This window comes from Aspergillus eucalypticola, assembly GCF_003184535.1.
Source record: "Aspergillus eucalypticola CBS 122712 chromosome Unknown BO83scaffold_7, whole genome shotgun sequence".
NCBI lineage: Eukaryota > Fungi > Ascomycota > Eurotiomycetes > Eurotiales > Aspergillaceae > Aspergillus > Aspergillus eucalypticola.
In genome coordinates, this window is record NW_020290281.1 from 748,397 (window position 1) to 774,055 (window position 25,659).

General features: G+C 49.8%; 11 protein-coding genes across 11 annotated transcripts; 6 read left to right on the top strand and 5 right to left on the bottom strand.

Annotated features, from left to right (window-relative positions):
- The first annotated feature begins 1 nt into the window (after nt 1).
- Nucleotides 2-1,851, top strand: BO83DRAFT_376827 (uncharacterized protein). The gene has a single exon (XM_025530826.1). It carries the CDS (start codon nt 253-255, stop codon nt 1,636-1,638), a length of 1,386 nt encoding a protein of 461 aa, XP_025390208.1. The 5' UTR covers nt 2-252; the 3' UTR covers nt 1,639-1,851.
- A 73-nt stretch (nt 1,852-1,924) lies between these two features.
- On the bottom strand, nt 1,925-4,784 carry BO83DRAFT_227166 (DUF1212 domain membrane protein). The gene has a single exon (XM_025526866.1). It carries the CDS (start codon nt 4,585-4,587, stop codon nt 2,191-2,193), a length of 2,397 nt encoding a protein of 798 aa, XP_025390209.1. The 5' UTR covers nt 4,588-4,784; the 3' UTR covers nt 1,925-2,190.
- A 1,593-nt stretch (nt 4,785-6,377) lies between these two features.
- On the top strand, nt 6,378-9,596 carry BO83DRAFT_357222 (uncharacterized protein; the record flags this gene model as incomplete). Its single annotated transcript, XM_025529236.1, has 4 exons — nt 6,378-7,663; nt 7,694-7,751; nt 8,129-8,291; nt 8,366-9,596. The coding sequence occupies 4 exons, from the start codon at nt 6,378-6,380 to the stop codon at nt 9,469-9,471; spliced, it is 2,613 nt and encodes an 870-aa protein (XP_025390210.1). The 3' UTR covers nt 9,472-9,596.
- Nucleotides 9,597-10,085: 489 nt separating this feature from the next.
- On the top strand, nt 10,086-12,185 carry BO83DRAFT_308451 (P-loop containing nucleoside triphosphate hydrolase protein; the record flags this gene model as incomplete). Its single annotated transcript, XM_025527368.1, has 3 exons — nt 10,086-10,212; nt 10,321-11,798; nt 11,853-12,185. 3 exons carry the CDS (start codon nt 10,086-10,088, stop codon nt 12,183-12,185), a joined length of 1,938 nt encoding a protein of 645 aa, XP_025390211.1.
- An 809-nt stretch (nt 12,186-12,994) lies between these two features.
- BO83DRAFT_406879 (putative mitochondrial carrier protein (Rim2)) lies at nt 12,995-14,582 on the top strand. The gene is made up of 4 exons (XM_025533910.1): nt 12,995-13,254; nt 13,312-13,368; nt 13,442-14,093; nt 14,147-14,582. The coding sequence occupies exons 1-4, from the start codon at nt 13,124-13,126 to the stop codon at nt 14,354-14,356; spliced, it is 1,050 nt and encodes a 349-aa protein (XP_025390212.1). The 5' UTR covers nt 12,995-13,123; the 3' UTR covers nt 14,357-14,582.
- A 1,064-nt stretch (nt 14,583-15,646) lies between these two features.
- BO83DRAFT_376832 (putative GABA permease (Uga4)) lies at nt 15,647-18,145 on the top strand. The gene is made up of 7 exons (XM_025530827.1): nt 15,647-16,089; nt 16,152-16,297; nt 16,353-16,400; nt 16,458-16,605; nt 16,652-17,271; nt 17,351-17,735; nt 17,813-18,145. Exons 1-7 carry the CDS (start codon nt 15,999-16,001, stop codon nt 17,998-18,000), a joined length of 1,626 nt encoding a protein of 541 aa, XP_025390213.1. The 5' UTR covers nt 15,647-15,998; the 3' UTR covers nt 18,001-18,145.
- Nucleotides 17,892-19,044, bottom strand: BO83DRAFT_227237 (putative GPI anchored protein). The gene has a single exon (XM_025526867.1). It carries the CDS (start codon nt 18,757-18,759, stop codon nt 18,151-18,153), a length of 609 nt encoding a protein of 202 aa, XP_025390214.1. The 5' UTR covers nt 18,760-19,044; the 3' UTR covers nt 17,892-18,150.
- A 2,237-nt stretch (nt 19,045-21,281) lies between these two features.
- On the bottom strand, nt 21,282-22,345 carry aspf34 (cell wall protein PhiA). Its single transcript, XM_025530828.1, has 2 exons — nt 21,714-22,345; nt 21,282-21,647 (listed from the first exon to the last, which is right to left on the bottom strand). The coding sequence occupies exons 1-2, from the start codon at nt 22,003-22,005 to the stop codon at nt 21,385-21,387; spliced, it is 555 nt and encodes a 184-aa protein (XP_025390215.1). The 5' UTR covers nt 22,006-22,345; the 3' UTR covers nt 21,282-21,384.
- Nucleotides 21,699-22,769, bottom strand: BO83DRAFT_227451 (uncharacterized protein). Its single transcript, XM_025526869.1, has one exon. The coding sequence runs from the start codon at nt 22,687-22,689 to the stop codon at nt 22,135-22,137; it is 555 nt and encodes a 184-aa protein (XP_025390216.1). The 5' UTR covers nt 22,690-22,769; the 3' UTR covers nt 21,699-22,134.
- A 334-nt stretch (nt 22,770-23,103) lies between these two features.
- BO83DRAFT_376834 (uncharacterized protein) lies at nt 23,104-23,363 on the top strand. The gene has a single exon (XM_025530829.1). It carries the CDS (start codon nt 23,148-23,150, stop codon nt 23,304-23,306), a length of 159 nt encoding a protein of 52 aa, XP_025390217.1. The 5' UTR covers nt 23,104-23,147; the 3' UTR covers nt 23,307-23,363.
- A 409-nt stretch (nt 23,364-23,772) lies between these two features.
- BO83DRAFT_357230 (D-alanine--D-alanine ligase family protein) lies at nt 23,773-24,990 on the bottom strand (the record flags this gene model as incomplete). Its single annotated transcript, XM_025529237.1, has 3 exons — nt 23,773-23,913; nt 23,965-24,576; nt 24,631-24,990. The coding sequence occupies 3 exons, from the start codon at nt 24,988-24,990 to the stop codon at nt 23,773-23,775; spliced, it is 1,113 nt and encodes a 370-aa protein (XP_025390218.1).
- Nucleotides 24,991-25,659: the final 669 nt, after the last annotated feature.

Sequence of the window (25,659 nt, forward strand, 5' to 3'; positions counted from 1 at the left end):
GCTTGACTCGTTCCACCACCATCCATTCTTCTCCCTCCCCTCTTCTCCCCATCCGGATTTCTCCCCTTCTCCTCTCCTCCTTTCTTCTTCTCCCTCTCTTCCCTTCTACTCCCTTCCTTTTCCCTTTTCTCCCCTTCCCCTTCCCCTTCCCTCTTTTCCTTCGGTCGCGTTTGGTGTCCAACCCTTCCATCCTGCCGGTCCCACACGCGCGAGAGGAGCTTGTCTCCTCTGGTCTCCTGACCCAACCACCCAATGCCCCCCTCGCAGGACACCTTATCTCCTCTGGTCTCGGACAAGGCCTTCCATCATGAGGAGCATGAAAAAAGTGACTTGCCTCCCTCCCGGGTCACTTTAGTCCGCCAGCGACGGAAACTCCGTGTCATCAGCCCGGCGTGGTACCGGAACAGTTTACTGGCCAGCGTGGGCTTTCTAGAGTTCGCCAACGCGGGTGATTTCGCCGCTAATGTGTGGAACGATGTGCCAGTCCCGCTCTATGCGGTTATCTTCATGGCCATCGGGGGCCCGTTAGCCTTGCTCATCAGTGTCGCTGCCCTTTGGGATGGCATCCTTAGTTGGCGAAATGTCCGCATTCTGCAGCAAGAACGACAATACCTCCACGCTCTGCGGCTGCAGTACCTCAACCTGCCCCCTTCCGTCCCCGTCGATCAGGCCTCTGTCCGGCTCATTGACCGCCGCCTTGGCGTCAGTTTTCGCGAATTGGGCTCCGAACTCATCGATCGCGTCGTCATGGATGTTTTCCTGGGCATCGGTGCCCTTCTCGTCGGCACCGGTACAATAATGGCTATCTGGGGAGCTCATCGCCATATCTATTATATCAGCAATCTCCTGTCTGGCTTTGTGGGCAACTCCTTCGCTGCAGCATACGGCGTCCTTAACGCCGTATGGTCCCTCTACCTCATCTGGCGATTCTACGGACACGACCGTGCATGCACGCGTTCCTCCGCCATCACACCCTTTCGCGATCGCCTCCACCGTCGCTTCCAATATTTCCAATTACATTCGCTCGTTAGCGGAATCACAGGCCTCGTCGCAGGAGCAGCCTCCATGCTCACCTGCAAGCGGTGGTGGGGATACGTAATGCTCATCCCCTGCATGATCTTCGAAGTAGGCTGCAACCAGTTCTGGCGAGTCCAGCTGGGCTACGACCGTCCCATTGTGACCGAGCAGCCCCACTGGGGCTTGATCCCCGACTTCAAAGCAAGCAAAGAAGACGACGAAGAGAAGGACAGCGTCCTCCTTGACACGCTGGCGTCCGTCATTGCCATGCAAAACGCCCTCGGGCCTCATCCGACCGCTATGATCGACGTCGACTGGTCCTCCCTCGACTCCCTGCTTAGTTTCATCGTCCATAACCACCTCTTCGATTCCCTCTGCGGCTGGCTCGCGACCCATTCCTCCGTGCCCAAGGACTTTCATTATAATTTGTTCCGCTTCTGCGCAGACTATACGGAGATCACTTTGACTCTGGCAGACCTGCGCAATCTGCCTGAGGTCGAACATCCCCGACTCTTAGACCTTGTTCGGAATTTCTTGTATACTGAGGGCCGGCAGGTGATGATTGGTCGGGAACGGTATCTATTAGAGATGGTCGGGTATACTGCTTGGAAAAATTGTTAGATTATTGATATGTTTGGCATTGCATGCATGTGCATTTGCGTTATTTTATATTATGATGGGTGTGTGTTTGTTTGATTGTATATATGCATGAGACAGCGTGACGGTTGCTTTGGCATACAGCAAGAAGAGAAGTCCAGAGATAAGAGTTGGCAAGATGAGATAACTCGTGCCGGAACACGAGGAGTCATGATGACGGTTAGATATAAATGACAGTACTAATGTTTTCTTCCACAATTATCTTGCAGGTATATTGTATCGATGATGGACTGAGTAGTGGTCGTAGTATGTTTGTGTGATTCTATTATTGTAATTATGTCACTCGGTTTTCTAGTTTAGTCACTAATCTACTACGAAAAATAATATATAACACTTGGCTAACATGCGATGCTGTACCCATTCTGAACGCTCGCTGCTTTTCATCAAATAAAATCTCGCTCGCTAGAATGCAAGTCTCCGTTTTCCCTCCCCTAGTACAAGCAAGATTGTACGTTGCAAAACACAAAATGCGATCGAACAATCCACTTTCGCCCCCTCCCCCTCAGTCCCACACTCCTAGAAGCTAAAAAGCCCACTTCTCCGCTTTCCAAACGGATAAACCACCAACGCAGCGACAAACAACCCGACCGTAATTCCGATGGCGACTTGAATCATACCAATTCCCAAAATATTCGTTGACATATCGCTAGACGACGAGCTAGATGTAGTCGAACTCCCCGTTGCGTTCTTCGTAACATTCGACCGGATCTCATCCGCCGTGTCGACGCCTGCAATCAGGTTCCCTGTTGCGGCTAGACCGGATGGAACGAGGACGAAGATCGCCGGTAGGATAGCTGCAGCGGCGTGTCCATGCCAGAGTCGACTGTAGAGGTTGCCCATTACTCCCACGGTGAAGGCGCCGACGGTGTTGGCTACTTGGGAGTTATTTCCTAGGCGCGAGCTGACGAAGTAGTTGGTTACGTAGCCAGCAACGGAGATGGTGATCATGATGGGGGATTGTTTCCATTTGCCTTGGTTGACGATTAGGAGGCAGAGGGAGAAGGCGGCGACGAAGGGAAATCTTTGGGCGTAGGCGTTACCGAAGCCTCCGGTTGTCGGGCAGGTTAGGTTTGATGTTGCGTTGTTGTCGATTAGGCCGTAGATGGTGGTGCCGACGGTGACGCCGTAGCCGAGGAAGAGGGAGTAGATGATGGCGTAGACCATGCGGATGGAGCCGGCGACGATTTGTTGGGATTGGAGCTCTAGGCTGCTGCAGAGGACGGTGTAGCCCGGGAGGATCAGTGCGATGGAGGATTGGGCGATTGCGGAGAAGCAGAATATGTAGTCGTTGGATCCGTTGGTGAAGGAGGATGATTTGATACTGCCGAAGGCGCGGGCGAGGAAGGAGGTGAGGACGGCGGCGGTCACTTCGAAGACGTTGGAGTATAGGACTGATCGTGGGGCGAGGATATGCTGCATGCAGCCTAGGAGGCAGCCGTTGAAGAAGATTATTGGCATGTCTATTGGTCGTGCGTCGAACGCGAATGGGCCTACCATGGCAGTGGCTAGGCCGTAAATTAGGACGATGACGTATCGGTTGAATCGGGGCTTCTTTGCCATTAATTCTTCTAGTTCATTTCCCGCTTCTTCGATCCCTATCATGTCGTGGATGACGTTCTTGTATACGTTGTGGGTATCTGCTAGTCGTCCTAGGTCAACGCCTTGAACGACACGGACTAGTTTGACTTCTGTGGTTCGAGTGCTGGAGTCATCGAATGACATGATCATGCATCCTGGGACGTAGAGGAACTGGCTGTCAACGTCTAGAACTTTGGCCGTCATGCGCATGTATTCCTCGAGGCGATGGGTTGGAGCCCCGAATCTCATTAACGCCTTGCACAGCTGCATGATGTATCTCTGTCGAGCAATGATCTCGGCAATCTGCAGGGTTACTTGGATCTCCTCTTCTAGTCTCATGCTGTGCCTTCGACTCTTGTCTCGTCGTCTAGATGCAGCGCTTAGAAGCTCGCCGGTAACAGGTGTACTTGCACCGCTAGCACTGCCGCCTCCGACTAAGGTTGATGTTGATACGTTGCCAGGCTTCTTGTACCATCGGACTTTTTCCTTTCGTGGAGTCGTGGTGCCCGGGGTGCTTCCACCGAAGGGGTGGAACGTGTCACTGGCTAGGTGGAGCCCGCGCGCTCCTTTGTGGAATTGGTCCCAACCGCCGCTAAGTCTGAGCAGCTGAGATAGGACGCCTCCCGATCCCGAGCTGCGGCGAGGTATCGCTTCGTTTCCAGAGTCCTCATCATGGGCAGAAACTCCAGCGGCACGATGCAAAGCCGACTCCCTACGGGCACTCGGACGACGGCCGGAAGCTTCATGTGCCAGCTCGCGGACGATCCGATGCGCTTCGGTGCTACAGGTCTGGTCTTGATCTTCTTCTCTGGAATGCAGGTCAGATTCGGTGCCACGACGTCGATGGTCGATGGGTTGTAAGTCGTCTTCGTTAATATCGTCTGGACGACCGAGACGGGCAGCAAGGCTCGCAGCTTTCTCTTTGATCGAGTCTCTGAATGCTTTCAGACGTTCGCGTCTGGGTCTTTTCTCACTCGTCGTCGTCTGTTGCTGCTTTTTCTCATTCTCTTCCTCCCGGCCATTTGTACTGGTAGACTGTGGGCCTCTGTGGGATACATCGGTTATGTCGACTGATGCCTGAGCAGATGAACGGCGTCGAAGGTGAGATGTACCGGGTGAGAGAACGCGTTCGTCTGCATCCCAGATCCCGTATTCAAACCTGCGATCCGCCCCGAAGTGGACGCGATGAGTACGGGGACCACTGGGTGAGGAATCGCTTTCGGGGGTAGAATCATGTCTTTTCTCAACGTCGAAGTCTGCATTCGGTCTCTCGACGCTGTGATAACTGATCAAAGAGCTGGAGCTTGACTCGTTGCTGCGCCTTCCTTCGGACATTATTCCCGCTTCCTGGTGTGATGCAAGTTCAGAGGGCGATTTGTCGAAGGATGAGTGATGAGAATCGAATAGTGGTGTCCCTGCTGGCCTATCAAAGGCATCCAACACCACAGTGTAACAGTATGTACGGAACGTCTCCTACCGCTGTGTGCTATTCACCATCCAGCGAGAAAGGCGATTTCCCCTTCAAGCCGAGTGGGAATGGTCGCTCAGGACACCCCCATTGAATACATTAGCCCCGCTTAAGCGAGATTTCCTGTTCAGAAGGAAGACACCGGTTAACAACAGTATTGTTCAGTGTGATCTGCTAACAATAGTAGCATGGTCCAACGAGTGAATAAGCCCGCCACGGGGGCAAAGATCTCTTCTCTCCATCGGCGAGACGTCATAGAGGGCTAGATTGTGAGTAGGACCTGCTGGCGTGGTCGGCGAGGCATATGTAACCTTATCTGGCCGAGAACAGAGTCGATGACGCATCTGGTTCCAACGGTTCGGTCTAGGCTTTTGCAGCCAGCGTCTTCTTCACAGTGTCCCTCTTCATGTCTATGATCCACGGTCAGCATTTATTAAGCAATAATGGACAGTCTCCACAGACCGTGCATCTCAGGAACAATTGATGGTTCAACTAATGGCCAGGCACGCATCTACTCCGTTTAGGATCGGCCGATGATAATAGCTTGGACTGATCCGGGACCTGTGCATCCGATGAGTCTTTACCGAGATAATCGGAACTTTGCCGTAAGCTGATGATCGAATGACGAATAATATTAGGTACAATGAAATCATAAAGTGGTGGGTTGCAGGAGGAATTGAGTTGTTCACATGCAAGCTGCCTTTTAATCAGGTGACCGGCCGTGCTCTCTTTCACGTCACGTGGTCTCCTGTTCCTCAATGCTCTCTTTAACAACTTCGTTCTCGAAAGTCACTATAATATTCACTCTATGTGATTGTTCGTGACAGTATCCATTTTAAATGAATAATGATCAAGATTTATGTAAGGGGCGAAGCCTGAATGTGGGAAATCATATCATTACTCAAGGGTACATTAACCAGTATCGCAAATGAATATTAAGTTATTGTCCACATCGACCGAGTAGTGGTATCACTACTATATCAATGGTGTGCTAATGCTCCAGAAATTGAGCGTATACTATGTTGAGGCTCCTAGAACAGAATTGAAAGGCAATTGGCCACCTTCATGGATGGCGAGGGTAGTTAGGTAACATGAAAGGGCTATATGACCACGTCCTGTACTTACTATACGACGTGATCCCTCTACCATCTAGAAGATCTTTGTTCTTCGGCATCATGTAAATAGAGTGGTAAAGATGACCAGAGAGCAGGCCCTTTGGCATCACAGATTGTATCAGAGCAGCAGAGGGGAACGCCACATTGCAAAGTTGATGTCAGTTCGGGTTTACATACAGGCTCCCCGATTGCAATTACAGCCCTTTTAACACTCAGGGTTTCATCTTGACTGCGTTATACTTTGACCGGATCGAATGTCCGACATCAAGTATGCGAGAGGCTGGACTCTCTAAGAGTACCACGCAAAGGTCCAGGCCTTGTGCACATATCAACATGCTGCATCACAAGCCTGAGTGATAATCAGGTGTCGTGCCAGTTTAGATAATGACTATGCGCATCTCACCGTCACGTCACTGTGGCTTGTGCTCTCCTATGTCTAATCCTTAAGGGATAGGTTTATATTGTAGCACAAGTGCGACCTGACAACACAGATAATTTCGTCTCGCTCCCTCATATCAGTCATTATCGGCGTTTCAGTCATCATGTTCGGAATCATCAACTTGCCTAGTCGCTCAACCGGCACTGTGTCCAATGCTTCAAGTTCCAAGAAGCGTTACGCGCCCATTGTTAACGAGCTTCTCCAATTACTCGACAAATCGTTTCCTTATGCTTCTGGAATGGAGGCCCTAGAGCAAGCTATCCAATCTGCGCTTCAGTACAGGATTGTTGAGATGGAAAGCTACGGACTCACCTCTGCTAAAGGATTTTTAAACTTTGCAACCTGGATGGTCGATGGTTGGATACCCACCGAATCGGCAAAGGGTAGAGATATCTACTATATCTTGTGCATCTTCTATTTCGTGTTCGACCAAGTCCCGCTCAAGGATTGTCAAACTGCGATTAGGCCCGAATCTGTGGGGCAGGATCTGTCCGAGCTCTCCCAATGGATGGTGAAGTTTGCCAAGGAAGTTGGAAGCCACATGGACCGACCGGAGTCGCTTAACGAAGCATCACTCACTTCTTTCTGGAATGCTCCAAGCTTCCATGTGTTCGAGGCAGATGAATCCAAGACCGAAGGGGGAAAATGGACAAATTTCAATCAATTTTTTTGTCGTCATCTCAAGGACGGCGCACGGCCCATTGATGGCGAGGGTGACGACAACATTGTCATTTTCCCTGCAGATTCAACCTTCTCCGGTTACTGGGATATCACTGACGAGTCGATGGTCGAGCTGAAAGGTCTACCATGGCATATAGGCGATCTCCTTGGGCCATACAAGTCCGACTACGGCGAGTCTTTCAAGGGCGGGATCTGGTTGCATTCTTTTCTGAACTCATTTGACTATCATCGCCAGCACGCGCCGGTGGGAGGTACTATCAAAGTCATCGACACTATTGATGGCGCGGCCTACCTAGATGTTGCGTATCAGCCTGATAGTCGGTCATTGATGCCAAAACGCCCTATGCGTCCTATATACTCCTCGGGGCCTGTTTACCGGGGAGCGGAGGCGACGGATAAAGAAGGATACCAGTTCCTGCAAGCACGAGGGATCATCATCATAGAGAATGACAAGATAGGTACGGTTGCTGTTTTACCGATCGGAATGGCACAAGTCTCGTCTGTGGTGGTCAGGGACGACCTCAAGCCAGGTGCCACCATCAATAAAGGTGACGAAATCTCACATTTTGAGTTCGGTGGCTCGGATATTGTGGTGATGTTTCAGGGCGGAAAAATAGACCCCCATACTCTCCCACAGCCATTATCACGCAAAAGCGAAGAGCCTTTGTATGAGCACCATAACTATGGAGAGATGCTCGCTAGGGCCAAGTCAAAGTCCAAGGCCTAACTGGTTGCGAGAACTCGGCACGCTGGTGAAAGATCTTGGCCTCATCGTCTCGCAGAGTTGAGAAAAATTGTTCATCTAAGTATATCCTGAAGGCAAAAGGCAACTTGCAATAATTAGTAAGTTACTTGCAATGAAAAATTGATTGCTCAATTTTAATATATTCTACCTGTCAAAAATCCCAATTACCGGATTATGGCATCTCATAATCTATGGTGCTTTTGTGGTTTGTTGGGGAACAGAAAAGAGTCATCAGGACGAATGTAAGAAACGGCATGCTATGAAACCGTTGGTGCCTGAGGTGTCAATATAGGTTCGGCCGATGAACCAATCCCAAAATAGCCTAGCGCACAGTCTCAAGTGGCTGACATCAGCCATGCACTCGTACATCTCTCGCCTCCATCTGGATAGTTCCTTCCGCTCTGCTTTGCTTACTTTCTCAATCCTAGTGTTTCTCTCAGTATTTAATTTCACTGAGGGGGCTGTTAACCATGCCACCTCAAACCCGAGCAATCCAACATAGCGAAAGTGTGGGGGAGAAAAAGCGAAAACCTGTGCGCCGTGACCCGGAGAAGAGGCGGCAACAGAACATTCAAGCCCAACGCAGATACCGTAAGTGCGGGTCTCATATGGAGTCACCACATCGGAGATCAGCTCGCAAAATTACTAATTACGTACCCGTTTAGGAGAAAAGCTCCGTGAGCGCTTAGGTCGTCTCGAAGCGCTGGCAGAGTCTGCGGGACAGACCTCGGCCGTTGAAAGCACCCCGGCTTCGGGCATACAACCAAGTGGGGCGATCACAGCGCCTGGCCTACCCATCGCTTCAAGTACTATCGTTCCAAAGACCCTTCCACTCTATGATGCTTCGGATGTATCGGTTCCGTGTACATCTGTGGCGACCCTTAGTAATTGCCAGCAACTTATCCCCATCTCAGATGGGAGTCCGCCGACATTACACACATCAGACTCCCCCACAATACCCTATCTATATTCTGATGAATCTCCCTCAACAATAAGTGCATGGGATCCTCCATCATGTGTGGATCCTTCTCTTCTAGTTCGTGAGAAGCCCAGTGATAGCCTGGAGCTTTACTGGACAACCACCATTGACTGCGGCTGTACCAGTCCGCATTTCCGAATACAGACAGACGGTCCTGACCTTCTCGGCCGTAATGAAGTCAGGGTATTCAGGTTCGGCGCCAATACAACTACAGCCGATCCATATATCAATAGTCTCCGGATTGATAGAGTTTGCACCATCGCCGCAATTATTGATCTTGTTAGGCATTTAGGCATTACGGAGGAAGGGTTATGTGCTGACCAATCTCCCTCGCCATTCTTTCGGCCCGGCGCAGTGATGGCAGACGATACAGCCAAGAGCAAATTGATTCGCACTGTACAAGAAACATTCAAGAATTTAAAGCCAGATCTGAGGCCATCTCAAGAGCAAATCACTATCGAGCACCATCCGATCATAGACATTCTACCTTTCCGAACGTTACGGATAAACCTCATCACTCGCCAGCACGATATAGATGAGGATGAGTTCTTCGACGATATGCTTTCTGGCTTAGTATGCTGGGGAGGTGCTGGCATTGGGAAGAGGGATCGGCAAGTCTCCACTGGGTATGCATCGACAGGTACGCCATGGGATGTCCGTAGTTGGGAGGGAAAGGTGTGGTTTCTGAAGAAGTATTGGACGCTTTTGGGTGGTGAAGATGGTGAACTCGTACGACAAAGTGAATGGTGGCGCAGTATCAGAGGAGACGAAAGTGAGATGTGGCTAGGATAGGAACTAGCTGCGTGACATGTAAATGATTTCCGTGTCATGGATGATACATGCCTCAGATTCCATCAGGTAAAGATTGTACAAATATCATATAAGATCTTGCTCTATGCTGTCAGACGAAGGTGGACAAGGAGGTAATTTTACGTCACGAAAGTGACCTATTATTGCATGGGGACCACTCTAGCTTTCTGGAAGAGCCATATTCAGGTAGTTGTCAAGCAGAAAATAATGTCAAGGCAGTCTCATCCCGGGCATGTATAACTCTAGCCAGTCCTTCTTACCTGAGGAGCTCCAGTCTCTTTCATTCACTTCTCCCACACTTTGGAAACACAGTAAGGCAGGGTAGTGAATGACGGCATGCTAGTATTTGACTCGGGGCTCAGAGTTGTTTTCTTGAAGGACTAGAATGAATTCTTGTTCCTCTCACTTGGGATGAGAAGACGCTAGCTCTAGTTTCGAGCTATAGAGTCAGAGATCAGACCGGCTATTGCAACTCCTCTTCCGTGCTCAGTGGCTACGGATTCTGCTGCTACCTCCGTCTACCAACTATCTGACTCACTACTCTCTTCTTTTGCGGGCCAGTCAACGAACTTCCATCACCTCTATCATAACACAAAATGTCCATGAGAAGAACAGATAGGGTCAGCAAAGGCAGCAGGTCGCTATCTCAACCCCACCCTCCCCGCTCCTCTTCTATCTTCGATCCGGATCAAACCATGATGGATATAAGTGAAGTTATCTTCTGTAAGTGCAATACAAATTTCGTATCCTCTGCGGACTAGGTCTCAAAACATGAATGAGGGGTCCTTGTCTAGGTAGAAAGGGTCACGCTTCAGCTAATAATCGTACCAGCGAACGACAGCAGAGATGTGCAGTATGCTCCGGCTGGCTCTATATGCGAGATTCTCAACCTCTATCAGACAAATCCTGGTCGTAACGGCATTGGTTCATGGACTAGAGAGCATACGACCGGTATTTGGGGACAAGCAAAGGTCCCCGAGTCAGGCCAATACGCGCTTCTTGTTCGGAATATCAAATGCTCCAATGAACACAGGGAGTTCGAAATCGACTCTATAGTTGTGCAGAGTGATCACATCAAAAGTTTTCTGGCCAGGGTCATGGATGGCTACCCTGGCATTACTATGTCACGCAAGCGCGTACAGTTCAGCAAGCCCTTCGAACCGTTTGTCCATCGCTGGGAAATGCTTTCCGAAGCTAGAGACAACGAGTCCAATGCACAAGCTAAGGCCCATGTGGATCTACTTTATGGAGTCCTGGCAGCCGAACTCAGCGATGTCATCACGAACAAGCAAAACCTTGTCCTCGCTGGTGTGATCACTTTTGATATGCTCTGGACGATCTTCGAGCCAGGTCAGATAGCTCTCAGTACCGTGGACAATTGCAATCGTGCCTTTCGGCTTGAAAAGGGTTGGTCCGGTTCGGGCTTTGAAATCGATACCGTTTACATCGACTATAATGGCCATGGTTTTGGGTACAGGAAGCACAGCCTCTCCATTCCAACCTTTGAAGACACCAAGCCTATTATGTCCTTGCCAGTGATTCCTTTTGTGTTTCATAATGACAAGGACACGCTGCGCAAAAGCCTGACCCTTCGTGGAAAGCTATGGTATCAGCACAAAGGTCATCACCACAAGCATTACGAGGGCTTAGCCTTGACATCTTATGGTGATCAAGAGATTAGGTACAAAATAAACAGCCGAGTTATCATTGACACGGAGGCATATCTCGAGTTCCACTCGGATGAATCTCCTATAAGTTTGGAAGCCATATCCGACTCACCAGCCGATAAAGACTTTCTGATCGCAACTCCAATTCTACGTGGATACTCTCTCAAAGACAGAAAATGGCTGGAATTTTTCATAGATGGTGTAACAGACATTGTCTGGAACTCGCGACCGTTTAAATCTCTGATACTGCCTGGCGGCGAGGCCAAAGATCTCAAAGACCTAGTTCTTGCGTTCGCGAGTTCCCAGTCAAAGAATTCCGATATCTCTGATAATCTGCTCAAAGGCAGAGGTCGCAATGTCATTGTGCTCCTCCATGGTCCCCCTGGAGTTGGCAAGACTCTGACGGCCGAATGTGTCGCCGAGGTCATGCAAGTGCCGCTTTATGTCCAGAACGCGGGAGCGCTAGGAACGACTGCCGCGAGCATTGAGAAGAGCCTGAGCGTTGTCCTTCGTATAGTTCCGAAATGGGGCGCTGTACTTCTTCTGGGGGAGGCCGATATTTTCACACAGGAACATAACCCCAGCGATCCCAAGGAAAGGGAGCTCTACCATGCATTCTTACCACTACTGGAATACTTTGAGGTAAGTGCCTAATACAGTATTCAAGAATAGTCTTAACAACATGACTTCCATCAGGGAGTTCTATTCCTGGCTAGTAATCGTGTTGAGGTTATAGGCCCTACATTGGAATCCCGTATTGATGTCGCCATCCACTATCCCCGACTTGACTCGGAGTCCCGCCGCCATATCTGGACCCGTTTACTCGGAAAGTCAGATAGAAAAGCATTCTCCGAGGGTGAAATCTTCAATCTGGGGGACTGCGATCTGAACGGAAGAGAAATCAGGGACGTTCTCAATACTGCCAGGGTTCTCGCCCGCTATCGGGATACTAAGCTGAGCTATAAACATGTCCTAACTGCCCTGCAGCTTAGTACCCGACCCGTGAGCAGGATGATTATTGAATCATGAGAAGTTATCTGGGGAATGCTCACAAGTGTATCATATCTTACTACTACTATTTCCACTCATTATAAATGGCATCGAATCCATTCAAGTTAAGTGTGAAAGTTGATTAGTGCCGGTTGTCTCTTTCTTCTCGTACACACCCTCTACTACTATATCTATCTACATAGAAGTGGCTAGGTGCCTCCAAATAACTAAAAGTTTCTCCCTCTTCTAGACATTGAAACACTAATAATACCATCTATTGACGCCATATACTGCTACTACCAAACTATTTTTCATGCCTACTTAGTATTATTATAAGTTAATGATCACCAACAAAGTAGGTCATCAAGAGTCGGACTATCTTATTGTCTCAACTACTCTCCATGAGTACGGAAAGTCAAAAAGTCCGCAACTCTCTACTCCGAACAGCGTTACATTCTCCCCTTTGTTCCTGAGGCCCTGGAAGCTGACCTGAATGGAGAAGCCAGTGGGGCCGTCGCGGAGTGGGGCCGCCTGACTAAGGCATTCGGGGACAGATCCTCCCCCGACAGCTCCGGAGTAAGCAGCATTTCCTGACGCGCGAGTTGCCAATCCATCAATTTGAGGGTTACTATTGCATACCCCAAATATGGACAGTATATCAGAGTTTCTACTATGAATCAACCATATTTGGCAAGCTTTCCACCTAGAAGGTAACCACCTATGTCACAAATGGGTCACAGAGTGGATATCCATGGACCTCGATGGCAGGTCACATGATTGGACGGGGAAGGCCAGACCGCCTGGGATTCGCCGCTCGGTATTTTATTCCTGCAAAAAAAACTTTCCTGATTTTGCCCAGGTCAGGCTAATCTCTCCTGCACTCTCCGATCTCTCCTCTGGCTCCTGGAGTCTTCTGTTACTCAAGTGCCGCTGAGCAGATTGGAAGATATCATATTGTTTCATTAACCTCCGGCAAGATGCAGCCTGTTGCTCACCAGTCGGGAGGCGCGTCTGGAGATCCGCTCCCGCCGTCACTGCCGACGGAGGCGATTGAAGAGAAGGCCAGCGTGTCTAGCTTGGGATCCTGGAACCATTTGGTTGCTGGCGCGTGAGTTGACTCGATGCTCTGGTCGAGAAGCTAAATACTGATGATGATCTGAAATAGTACCGGTGGAATGGTCACTGCTATTGTTACGAGTCCTCTTGACGTTCTCCGCACGCGGTAAGATTAAGCCTTCATTCTCAACGCGAGAAATAACGCAGCTTTGCATGCTGACATATATTGTGGCTTCTAGTTTACAAACCGACTATTACCAGACGTCAGGTGTGAACCGCTCGATTCCCACACACGCGCATGTTCGTCAGTCGTTCGTTAAGACTTCTATCCGCCATTTCCGGGAGACGTTCGGCATTCTTTTCTCTATCCATCGGGTTGAAGGCTGGCGGGGTATGTTCAAGGGTCTTGGACCCAGCTTGACGGGTGTTGTTCCGGCCAGTGCGGTGAAGTTCTACACATATGGCAACTGCAAACGCCTGCTGCCAGAAATCTTGGGATGCGACAAGGACACCACGCTTGTGCATGCCATGTCCGCAGCATGCGCTGGTATTGCTACTGGATCGGCCACCAACCCCATTTGGGTGGTAAAAACTCGTCTCCAATTGGATAAGGCCGGTGCTCGCCGGTACAAGAACAGTCTGGATTGCACCAAGCAGATTCTGCAACAAGAAGGACCTAAGGGTCTCTACCGAGGTCTGACGGCCAGCTACCTGGGCACAATCGAAACCACACTGCATCTGGCCATGTACGAGCGGATCAAGGGACTCATCTCTAAGGAGGTCAATCTGGATAAGAACTCGGATTCGAACAAGTTTGTGCAGGGCCTTGCTCTGAGTGGAGCGTCGGGATTGTCGAAGCTGTTTGCTTGTTTGATCGCGTATCCTCATGAGGTGAGTTGACGCGTCGAAAATCTTCCGACATCAGCATATTCTGACATTTGCAGGTTATCCGTACTCGACTTCGACAGGCTCCGATGGCGGACGGCCGCCAGAAGTATACAAGCATCCTCCAGTGCGCGCGGTTGATCCTGAAGGAAGAGGGAGTGATCGCGCTGTATGGAGGATTGACGGCACACCTTCTCCGCACGGTGCCGTCGGCCGCGATCACCATCGGGACCTACGAGCTGGTTCTCAAGGTCCTTGAGGGACGCTGAAAGGATGTGACGGGCGGCGGCAAGACCCCGCGACTTTCCCTTCTCATGTATTATAGACTGTACGATAAAAGTGGCACATAGATACCCTGTAATAATGATGTGAACAGCAGCGACTGCAATAGGGTCTCGTTTGGCGACATGGAGTTTGCATCTCAATCAGGGAACTTTGCATAATCTGGATGTTACTTTCTCCGGTGACTTTATCTTAGCGCAGCAGTTGATCTGTCTCCTCAATATCATGATATTCATTTTTACTTTGTCTTATGTTGGAATTTAATTCTATGCTTAGCCATCATAAAGCGTTTTGTACAGATGTATAGTTAGTAGCCTTCGATCGGCACTGGATGGGAACGTCATGGTGCTTGAAACCAGTCAAACAACCAGGCAGAATTTCGGTGGACTTGAACAGGAGTTGGAGAGAGTTCCGCAACAGTTAGTTTGGTAGACAGACGAACTAAGTTTTAGTTTATGGTTCAGCGGCGTCCTCCGAGTGGAGATGTAGAAGCGCGCACTGATGACTGAAGATTGAGTCTTTGACCCAAGCAAAGTGGGCGCGGGTCATCTCCGACCGGCTTTTGCCTTCGCTAACAATAGATATTATTATTACGTGCAGACCATAATTAATCCTAGTATACTAAACTAGAACCGATATCGTGCGTGGCAGATTAAGGCTTCCGTGTTCTGCCGTTAGCACGCTTCACTAGCATCAAACTAGCACATGGAGGAGAATACATCCGATCCCACGCAAGTTGCAGACACTCAATCTGCGGGCGCAGCGATCGAGCCAGTGACAAGCGAAGTTCTAGAGTGGCCGTGGCGGTTTAGTGCAGCAGCCATTTCCAGGGAACAGGGAATCCGGGATGGCCATTGGTCTCACCTCCTGGCCGGACGGTGGATCCCCCATTCCTTCCTTCTGCGGGATTTCCTTTGCGCGGACTCCAGCGCAGTCTATAGCACTGCTCTTGCTCATCGATCATCATTATGTGCTGCAGGTAAGCAGACAAAGAAGAAGGTTAAACTCATACTTTTAAATGATGGATGGAAAAAAAAGATAATCTGAGGATAATTTGGGATGACAGCAAGCTTACCAGACTGTCAATCAGGTTCCCGCCAGCCGATCTTACTCCTTTGCGTTGCCCATTCTCATTTCCATGCCTTGCAGAGACCCAGTGGCACACAATCCAATCTTGCCATCCCGGTGATCGGCGACCCACGACTTTCCCCCCATGTGGGGGGGTGCAGCCGGAGTGAGGAGATGCAACAAGAGGTCCGTGGAAGACCGCCCTGCAACCCCAGCACACGAACACGAACACAGGAAAATGGCTAGCAGTTCCAGGGATGTCCTGGCGGCAACCCGGAGGAACGTCTCCCTTTCTTCTTTCTCACACTCCTTGCAGCAGGATTGTCTGTGTCACGGACCTTGACAGCCAAACTGATCCGAACTGAAGAAGTCGAGGATCGAGAAGGTTTGCTCCGTTGCTTGGCAAACTCAATCCGATCCCTATAACTGCTGCTTTCTTCCCCCGTGACTGGCCTCGACTTCAGTCTCTTTTGATCCTTTGGCCTCCTTTGACAACCTCGTTGTGTCTTGTATCCAGCTTGACCTCACTTTCCCTCGTCTGCGCGCCCCTATCTCGAGACAATGGCCGCAAAGGCATCTCCTACGGCCGTCTCGGCCAACTCTGGCGCAGAGGAAGTTGGACTGTCGGATCCCGGAGATTCGCAACTACTAGGTGAGTTTGCGACCGGTTGCTCATGGACGAGGGTAAGGGGCGCCCATGCTGATTGATACCAGCCAAAATGGGCTATAAACAGGAACTCCGTCGCCAGTATTCCACCGTGCAAATATTCGCCGTCGCGTTCAGTATCATGGGTCTAGTGCCATCCATCGCATCTACACTTTCGTTTTCCTTACCCGCCGGGCCTGCAGGGATGATCTGGGTGGGTATCTGCATTAGGGGTTACAGCTCGCGTGACACGAGCTAATATCATGCAGGGCTGGTTTACCGCAAGTATCTTGATCTTCTTTGTTGGATTGGCCCTGGTATGTGGTTCTTCGCCCCTCGTACATGCCAAGCCATGCTAAGATAACGATATATAGGCCGATATGGCATCGGGTATGCCCACAGCTGGTGGTCTATACTGGTGGACGCACTACTTTGCTGGAAAGAGATATAAAAATGTGTTGAGCTTTCTGGTTGGCTACAGCAACACGCTGGGCCTGATCGGCGGAATCTGCTCTGTGGATTGTGAGCTCTCACTGACCCCTAAGACGGAATAGCTGCTAATTGCCAGACACTCTCGCGCTCATGATCCTCGCCTGCGTCTCCATCACCCGCGATGGCAGTTATTCCGCCTCCAATGGCACCATCTACGGCGTCTATGTCGGTCTCATCCTAGTCCACGCCGTCGTCAGCATCTTCTCCGGTCCAATCATGCCGCGTATCCAGACATTCTGTATCTTCATCAACATTGCCATCATCATCGCTACAGTCATCGCTCTGCCTGTCGGCAAAGTGACTCGCGGAGAGTCCCTCAACGCAGGGACTTGGGTCTTCGGGCACGTGGACAATGAGAGTACATGGCCAACAGGGTGGAACTTCATCCTCGCCTTCCTTGCGCCAATCTGGTCGATCGGATTTTTCGACTCATGCGTGCACATGAGCGAGGAAGCCCTCCACGCCGCCAAAGCCGTCCCCCTTGGAATTATCTGGTCCTCCGGATGCGCATGCGTATTCGGATTTCTCGTCCTGAGCATTATCGCCTCGGTCATGAACCCGGACGTCAACGCCACAATCAACTCTGTATTCGGCCAGCCCATGGCCCAAATTTACTACGACGCACTTGGAAAAAAGGGCGCGCTCGGATTCATGGCCGTGCTAATCGTAATCCAATTCCTAATCGGCCTGAGCCTGGTATGCCCGCCCATCCCCTAATCCACACCCAACATCTACAATTTACCTAATGTTCCAATACTAACCCAACAAATAACAGATCACCGCTGCCTCTCGCCAAGCCTGGGCCTTCTCCCGCGATGGTGCTCTCCCCTTCTCGAACTACTTCCGCCACGTCAGTCGTCGAATCCGCTACCAGCCCGTGCGCGCAATCTGCGGCCTCGTAGCCGTCAGCATCGTTTTCGGTCTGCTCTGTCTCATCAACTCTGTCGCAGCGAACGCACTCTTCTCGCTCTTCGTGGCCAGTAATTACGTCGCGTGGGCGACGCCTATCCTTTGCCGCTTGATCTGGGGCAATGAGCGCTTCAGGCCGGGGGAGTTCTATACGGGATTTATGAGTCGCCCGATTGCGATTATTGCGGTGCTGTGGTTGGCTTTTGGGTTGATGTTGTCGATGTTCCCGACGACGGGGCCGAATCCCAGTCGTATGTTAATCCCTTTTCCTAGACTCATAAGAATATGGTCATTCTGTGGGGAATTGTGCTAACTTGATGGTTTATAGCATCCGATATGAACTACACTATCGTTATTAACGGATTCGTGTGGGTTGCTTGCATGATGTACTACTTCCTGTTCGCGCGCAAGTGGTACACAGGACCGAAGATGACAGTGGACGGGTTAGAAGAGGAGAAGCCGGAGTCAGAGACATCAGAGAAGAGAGATGAGGCGCATACTAGTGCTTCCTACTAATTATACAGTTTACATATACCAATACTAATAGACAAGAATGAAGCAACTTGATATGTCATAATTCAAATCAAAACATCATATACATTGGTATCAATCATCAACCATCCATCCATCATCAACAAATAATCCCCTGATCCTCAACTCCACCCCTTACAAAGCAGCCATAACCCCCAAAACACCCGCAACACCCACAACCCCCATCCCCAACCCAACTCCCGGCGTCGCCATAGCCACACCCGCCCCCTCACTCGTCGAACTCGTCGCACTAGCACTGGATCCACTAGCAGTACTAGCCGCACTCCCCGTCGCACTCGCCGTACTAGCAGTCAGCGTCGTCTTCCCAGTCATCGTCTCCGTACTCGTCGGCTGCCCATTCGACCCCGTCAACGTCGTCGCGCTCTCCCACCGAGAAGTGATCTCCGACGCTACATCCGACGCCTTGGACCGGATATCCGATGCCGCCGCGGACGCATCGGACCGTGCATCCGACGCCACCGACGTGCCCCAGGATTCGGCGTTCGAGGCTACTTCCCCGCCCGCGGACGTCAGGGAGGAGTATGCGGCTGCGCCGCCGGTCGCGACCTCAGAGGCGATGGAGGTCGCGTCGCTGGCGATGTCGGTTGCCAGGGATTCGCCCCCGGATACGGCGGTTTGGGCGATACCGATGGCGTCGCTGACGACGTCTGGCGCGGGGGTGGTGAGGGAGGGGGTCGCCAGGAGGGCGGTGGTAAGGAGGAGGGAGGTGAGGGCGTATTTCATGTTGGTGGTTGTTCTTTTTTTAATTGTGGTGGTGGTGTGGTGTGGTGTAGTAGATTAGGTTCGGTAGGAGTGTAGATAGTAGATAGTAGATAGATAAAACCCCGATGTATGGAGAAAGTAGTAGATGTAGATATGATTGATAAGTAGAGAAATATAGAAAGAAGATAAAAGAGCAGGAAAAGCAAAGTATTTATAATCCCCCTACCCTACCCTACCCTATCACCCCAGAGGCTCAAAATAAGGATCACCAGGGCAATACAGTAATACACACGATTTCCACTTGTCTCAACGGATAAGAATAGCACCATCAGTGCCTAGCCACCGTGGCAATGAAAATCCGCCAAGGCACCGACGAATAAAATCTCATCGCGAATTGCAAAAAGTGGATTAGGGGTCGAGAGCCATCATCGGTAATTCGACGGAACACGGCATCGTGGCTCCACTATGAGGACATAGGATTCATTTCTTGGGGGGGGGGAGGGGGACGAGGGTCCACGCAATGCGATTCCATCAGGGCCTTGGTCAGGTTTGAACCTGGAGAGTTAGAACTAGACTACTCGGTTAATGAGACATGAATGGAGTGGGAATGGTGTTGCCTGTGATGACGTTTGCTTTTGCTTGGTTGTTTGCTAGCTTGCTAGTTCTGCATGTTATTCGTGGGCTTGGCTTATTTGCTTATGATGTGGTTGAGGCTTTTTGTTTTTTTTGCATGTATCTTGTTCTTATTCTTGTTAGTAAACTTGTGGCTGTGGCGTGGCGTGGCGCGGCTTGGGCTGTTTTTACTCCGACTTGTTCACCACACTCAACAGTGTACTGCAATAAGTACCACTGTAGTATACTGCCACCACCGAAACAGAACTTATCCGTGAACTCCGAATCTTGGAAACATCCTGGTTCGTTCCGTTGGGTTGGGAAACTGGCTCTCTAATCCCGATTCGCTTCTCTTTTTTGCGGGTTGTGGCTTTGACCGGCTTGCCACCACACCACATGACTGACTGGGATTTGGGTTCTGCCTGCTCTGCTCTGCTCTGCTCACGATGGAGTGTGTCTGTCTGTTGTTGAATACCACTGGATATTATATTTTGGCTTACAGGCAGTAGCACTATACTATTCAAGTTTGAACCAAAGGTCGGTCTTGAGCTTGTAACTGTCTTGAAATGTTCTCAGTTGTACTACACTGGTCGGGTATATCGGCCCGGATTGGACGGGAGAAGGATCGTCGGAGTTTGTGCCTTGGCTTTCGGTATTTCTGACGAAGAGCGTTTCATGTGCGTAATTGCCCAGGCATTTCGTGAGTGCCGGTTCGGTCATCGACCTTTCGAGAAAGCACAGTGTAATGGACTAGACTATAGAGGGAAGAGTTGGGATGTATGGATTTCCGGGGGATCCGGGGGATGTGGTGAGATTGTTCGCTTAGGAAGCAATTGTGCTATGCAGTTACCTAGCATCCTGGATTGTATAGTTGGATTGAAAAGACACCCGTAGTGTGACTGACTGATTGTTTGCTGGCTTGCTGGCTTGCTGGCTGTTGAGGTTTCAGCTGGCAGAGAATACGTTGCCTTGAAGCCACTTGGGGTCCCGCTGGTGATCTAGATTCAATCCTGTCATCTGATGGATGAGACCCTTAATGCCTCAGTCAGTGAATGTTGGTGCCTCAGGTGGCTGGTGGCTGTCGGTCCCGTGGCCCCTGACCCTGTAATCTTATCGAAGTTCAGCATAACTTTAATGTTAATCGAACGATGTTGATATTTTTCTTTTGATGATTATTCATTAGCGAAAATCACTATCCCGAATGATGCGAATTAGTACTTTCGAAAACTTTGTGGTAATTGAATATGCAGCCTGTTCAGACCGCTACTCAGGACGTAGCCATACCCATTCAAGTAATCAAAGCTTGCAGTCGAGATTTATATAGAATGCTGACTTATCAGTTTCTTCGTCAGATATATTTCTTCAAAAGCATGCACACACTGTACCGGACCTCGTTGAACCAACTGTGCCTCCGCTTTGCCGCACTCTGCACTCGGACTACTACTGTCGATTATTAAGTATAGAACCACGTACAACTTGAGGATGATCTCTGCCTTCCAGTAAATTCAAGGCCTCAACTATAATGCATTGTGGGTAGTTATTTCACGAGAAACAATTACGAGCGCGGCTTATATATGGGTGTTGAATCATTGTATCGGTGGTTACTGTTTGCCCTAGCCATGGTTCTCGACCAGATGTCGACAGGTATCGACGCTAAGATTAGATCCCCACAGGATGGATAAGCGATCGAGTTCTTTTTTCGCTATCGTAGGTTATCTCAAGGTTATCTTAGCGTCATCGCGACATATGAGAAAAGAGGCATCCTTAAAAACAGGGTAATGTTCCTTTTCCGAAGTAACTACGATCAGTGTAAAAGGTGCCTTAAAATCTTAGAGGCACTGCCGAGGTATGCTCATTCGCAGAGGATTGAACATGTCAGAAATCACTTGATCACAGCGTTTAGCGAAGAAAATAGAATAGATTCGCTATATAGCACTATATAAAATGAATAACAACTCAAATTCGCCAGCGGAACTCAAAATATTCGACTAAGCATCTTGTCAAGCAGCATCCAGCGGACTCATTCGTACTGCCTTAGTTGGAAGTGTAAGAGCAAACGTTGGGGTTCTTGCTGTACTCAACGCGGGCAGCAATACCCTCACAGCCCTCGTTCCAGCCGGGCTTCTCGACACCAGCATCGGCCCAGATGCTCCAGGCACCCTGGATGCTGTTGGGGCAGGCAATCAGGTCCTTTCCACCGAACTGCAGGTGGTTGTTCTTGTCGATGGACCAGCCCTGGCGTTCACCGTTCTTGGGGGCGGGCTGAGCGCCGGTGGTGTATCCGATCTTGCCTTGGCCTGTAACAAATCCATATTAGCTATAAAGTACTTTTGACTACACGATAGGAAAGAGGATAAACATACCCATGCCGGAGCGGTCAACGTAGAGCTCCTGGGGAGTCGCAGACTGGTCGTACAGGTAGAGAGCACCGTTGTCGAGGACGAAGGTGGCGGTCTGGTCCTGGGGGTTGGAGCAGCTGGCGTTCTGGCTCTTCAGGCCGGCGAAGATGCTGCCGAGGGCGGCGTTGAAGGGGGCATACTGAACGCCGCTGCCGGAGTGGATGGAGATGACGCCGAAGGGCTGATTGGTGGCAGCGTCGGTGGCCGGGAGAGCGGCGGCAGTAGCGGCGGCGAAGATCAGGTTCTTGAGCTGCATCTTGAAGGATGGTTTGATATAGATTTGAGTAGAGTTGGTTTGTTGTTGGTTGGATTTGAAGGATGTCAGAGGCTCGTTGTGATGATGAAGGTCTGATTATCGAGGACATCAAGCTACCTTTTATACCTTTCATCTCGCTCGGCCAGCACCATAATTAGTAACGGCCGCTTTACAGCTGCCAATATACAATGTCTCAACCCACAGGCAGTCCCTACTTACCCAGTACAGCAGGTATGCTGTCATCGCCCCCCAGAAAGGGCGATTGGTCCGATGGAAGCTTCTATTGGGAGATGATTGCTTTAGTCTAAAATTCAGGGTCCCCCCCGGATGGCAATAAAGGGACCTAAATTTAACACGGCGAGGGTTGAAAGGCCTGTTTATTGGCTGTGGCTGGAGGCCATGTGGGTGCCCCTGGCAGACATCGGAGAAATGGCAACGGTGATTGCAGGAATTCCAGTTAGTGGATTCGCTTCTTATGGGTGAGGGAAATCGATCGGCGCATATGAGACCCACAATAGTACAGACATGTCTCATTCTGGGGGAGGCGGACGGGCCGAAGTGACACCATGAGTTTGTCATTGATTGAGAGGAGTGTCTTACGGGGATGTGGGATGACTGTATGAGGGGTTGATAGTGAGACATACATATATGTTGCAGCCGTGATGGGCGATATAGATAGTCCATTTCGTGGGAGATTATGGGACTGGTAAAAGGGGACGAGGGGGTCGATAGGATAGACCCTTGCGGATTGGTGCAGTTCGATTCCCACAAAGCCTCATTTGGGATTGGCAAACCTCGGGAACAACGACAAGCGAAACCGTTGTCTTAGTTGACTATTTAGCCGTTAATGCAGCCGGCGAGGCTGTGATTGAGGATATGATGAGTGGCTCTCCCCCTTTCCGATGGCCTTCCGACCCGTTGAAGAAATTGTGGGACAATTCCCCACTGATGAGATGGGATCGACAAAGGTATAGTTCGATAGACTTGTTCCTTCTTTTGGGCGAATAAGATCTACTAGCAATTGGAAGTACCTTGTTGATACTACCATTCGGACCTTCGGGGTGTCGAGGCCACAGATGAGACTGAATGGGAGGTAACACCCACTCCATTCTTGCTTGTTCTCTCCCTCAGCTACCTCAGAAATGTTTTGGAGTCGCACGTCGTGGGTAGACTGTCCGTCACCAAGAAGAGTCGTTGCATTCAGATTGATTGTCGGTATTCAGTTGGTAGATCACGCACTTTACATCGTAGTCACTACCGGTTCGAGCGTGCAGATGTGGCATGTACCTCGATTCCAATAGAAGCTAATAGTCCGAAGAAGTCTCTTGGCATGGAGAGGGCTGTTTAGGATGGTGCAGTAGCCGAATGTTGCTCTAAGTGGCAGTTTCTCAGTCAGTAATATCTACCTGAGACATTGGAGTCATTCGTACTATTTCCCTAGTGTCAATGGGCAGAGAATGTATGGAACAGACTGGTGATCGCAGCTAAAAGGCATTTAGCTTAGAAGCCTAGGCGATGATAACCGACTGAGACACAGATGGTTCTAGAATTTTTCAAGTCATGAAGCTGGAAGATACGGGCAGATCACGCAACGAGGGCCTCCCTTCTGTATGGTAATTTAACATTTGGTGCTGCCACGGCATAGTAACAGCGTATATGATCTATTACGTTACATTAGGGAGAAAGTATTTCCCTTCCCATAGTGGTTTGGTGCTGATTATGTCTACGCATTCGTCAACTCAGCTTATTCTGTAACAGCAATTACCCTCAGTTCGGAACTTGAGCCCTCCGCCTCTTCAAAGCACTCTTCAGTATGTGTTCAATAAGCTCATCATACGAGACATTGTTGTGTTCGGCGATCATGGGCAATTGTGACCAATGTGGGAGAAGACCGGCCAGAGGATTGATCTGAACCATTGTGAGCCAAGGACAAGTATGTTCGTCAGTTGATTTGCCTACCTCCATGACATGAGCGACTGGCGACCCAGAGGAGCCATCCATCCGTATATCAACTCTTCCTCCATCGCGACAGCCAAGAACAGTCCATGCTCGAAGAGCTGTTCGACATGCAAGGTCGGCCTCTTGGTCATCCCGACCGACCTTGATCTCGTCTGCCTCTCCAGCCCAATCCTCGGCCGACTTCGACTTTTCAGTGGTGTACTCTACTGTCTCAGGATTAGATTTTGTTGACTCGTTGCTACACCATACTATCTCGTCGACACCGACCACCCATGCATCCTCGCCCGTTCCCAGAATGCCCACAGTGAACTCTCGACCCGGAAGATACTTCTCGGTGAGAACCCCAAGCGATGAGGGGCTAGAATCTCGGAGAGAATTGACCACCTCACATATGGATTCGATGCTCTTTATTCTGTTGCTTGTTCCAATTCCTTTGGAAGAGCCTTCGGCAAGAGGCTTTGCGAATAACGGATATTTCGTCAGCAGCGTTTCGGAATGGCGAGACATGCGAATCATAGACAGGATCTTATCTAATGAGATTTGCGACATTCCATATTTGAAGTGTATCACTGCAAATGGGGCAGTCGGGACATTGAAATGCTCAAGGACCATCTATCAAGCCTCCGTTAGCTGCAATGGCCTGAAATAGTTCCCATGCCCACCGACCTTTGTTCTGCCCTTGTCCAAACACAATGCCATCGTGGCCGCATCCGAAAACGTGAACGGGATCTGGTAGGCCTCCGAAAATGCGGGAACTTGACCTTCTCGGGCTAATCCATGTAGGCCCTCTGTGGTATTGAATGCCAAGTCCCACATACTACCCTCGCCATTTGCGAGCCTTTTAACCAGAGAATGGATGTCTGGGATAAGGACAACCTCATGTCCCAACTTATTGAGAACTGCAGCTATGTGATCGGCAGCTTCTCCGACCTCGAACCTGTTGCAGTCCACATCTGAATAACCGAGGGCTTTGTAGGCCTCGCGGAACTCATAAATGAGAGCGATCTTGAGGGATCCGTGAGTCATAACGGCGCATATTTGGATTGACAGTAGTGTGAGAATACGTCGGCGTTTTATATCCTGCTTAAGCAATTCTGACAAGTCACGTCCGAAACCTTAGCCGTACTGCATACGCATAAACCATGTGATTTGGCATACAATTCTCATAGGTGAAGTTGCGGTGTGACTTTCTATCATGCGTCTGCACTCATGCGTGGGCCTATCCAATCACGAAGCTGATGCATTTTTGCCCTCATTTGCGAATAAACTCGGATTTTGGAAAATTATGGCTTGTCTTACGGTGAATGCTTTCAATTTGACGGATGCGCCTTGCGAAACCTCCTTTCTGGTAGTTCTTGGAAGTTTGATTCCGAGTATATTAGCCATATAAATGGTGAAAAAATATTGAAATACTCTATAATTATCATCTGTATCAATTCATGGAACTGTTGCACCTTGTTCGGCTACACTCCTCGTCGGCTTTGGTAGTATTTCGCTGATTGTTACCCCTCGACAAGAAGTGACGTTTTGATGAATGCAAGATAATAGATTGAGCTATATTGACACTGGTTCTTGATTAGAGATGTTTCATTATCCTTGCTTTGACCCAATGAAGAAGTGCGTCTCGCTACCATGTCATACTGATGTACTTTTGAATGTCGTCTCTGTAATTCTGTAACTTGCATTCGATCTTCA

Bases quoted from the DNA above. Each gene is read 5' to 3' on its own strand.
- BO83DRAFT_376832 (XM_025530827.1), top strand. From the start codon at position 15,999: ATGGCCGCAAAGGCATCTCCTACGGCCGTCTCGGCCAACTCTGGCGCA. The intron at 16,298-16,352 runs GTGGGTATCTGC...AATATCATGCAG, and splicing joins GGCCTGCAGGGATGATCTGG to GGCTGGTTTACCGCAAGTAT. The intron at 16,606-16,651 runs GTGAGCTCTCAC...GCTAATTGCCAG, and splicing joins CGGAATCTGCTCTGTGGATT to ACACTCTCGCGCTCATGATC.
- aspf34 (XM_025530828.1), bottom strand. From the start codon at position 22,005: ATGCAGCTCAAGAACCTGATCTTCGCCGCCGCTACTGCCGCCGCTCTC. The intron at 21,648-21,713 runs GTATGTTTATCC...GATTTGTTACAG, and splicing joins CGTTGACCGCTCCGGCATGG to GCCAAGGCAAGATCGGATAC.
- BO83DRAFT_376827 (XM_025530826.1), top strand. From the start codon at position 253: ATGCCCCCCTCGCAGGACACCTTATCTCCTCTGGTCTCGGACAAGGCC.
- BO83DRAFT_227451 (XM_025526869.1), bottom strand. From the start codon at position 22,689: ATGGACTATCTATATCGCCCATCACGGCTGCAACATATATGTATGTCT.
- BO83DRAFT_227237 (XM_025526867.1), bottom strand. From the start codon at position 18,759: ATGAAATACGCCCTCACCTCCCTCCTCCTTACCACCGCCCTCCTGGCG.
- BO83DRAFT_227166 (XM_025526866.1), bottom strand. From the start codon at position 4,587: ATGTCCGAAGGAAGGCGCAGCAACGAGTCAAGCTCCAGCTCTTTGATC.
- BO83DRAFT_376834 (XM_025530829.1), top strand. From the start codon at position 23,148: ATGTTTTGGAGTCGCACGTCGTGGGTAGACTGTCCGTCACCAAGAAGA.
- BO83DRAFT_406879 (XM_025533910.1), top strand. From the start codon at position 13,124: ATGCAGCCTGTTGCTCACCAGTCGGGAGGCGCGTCTGGAGATCCGCTC. The intron at 13,255-13,311 runs GTGAGTTGACTC...GATCTGAAATAG, and splicing joins AACCATTTGGTTGCTGGCGC to TACCGGTGGAATGGTCACTG. The intron at 13,369-13,441 runs GTAAGATTAAGC...TGTGGCTTCTAG, and splicing joins CTTGACGTTCTCCGCACGCG to TTTACAAACCGACTATTACC.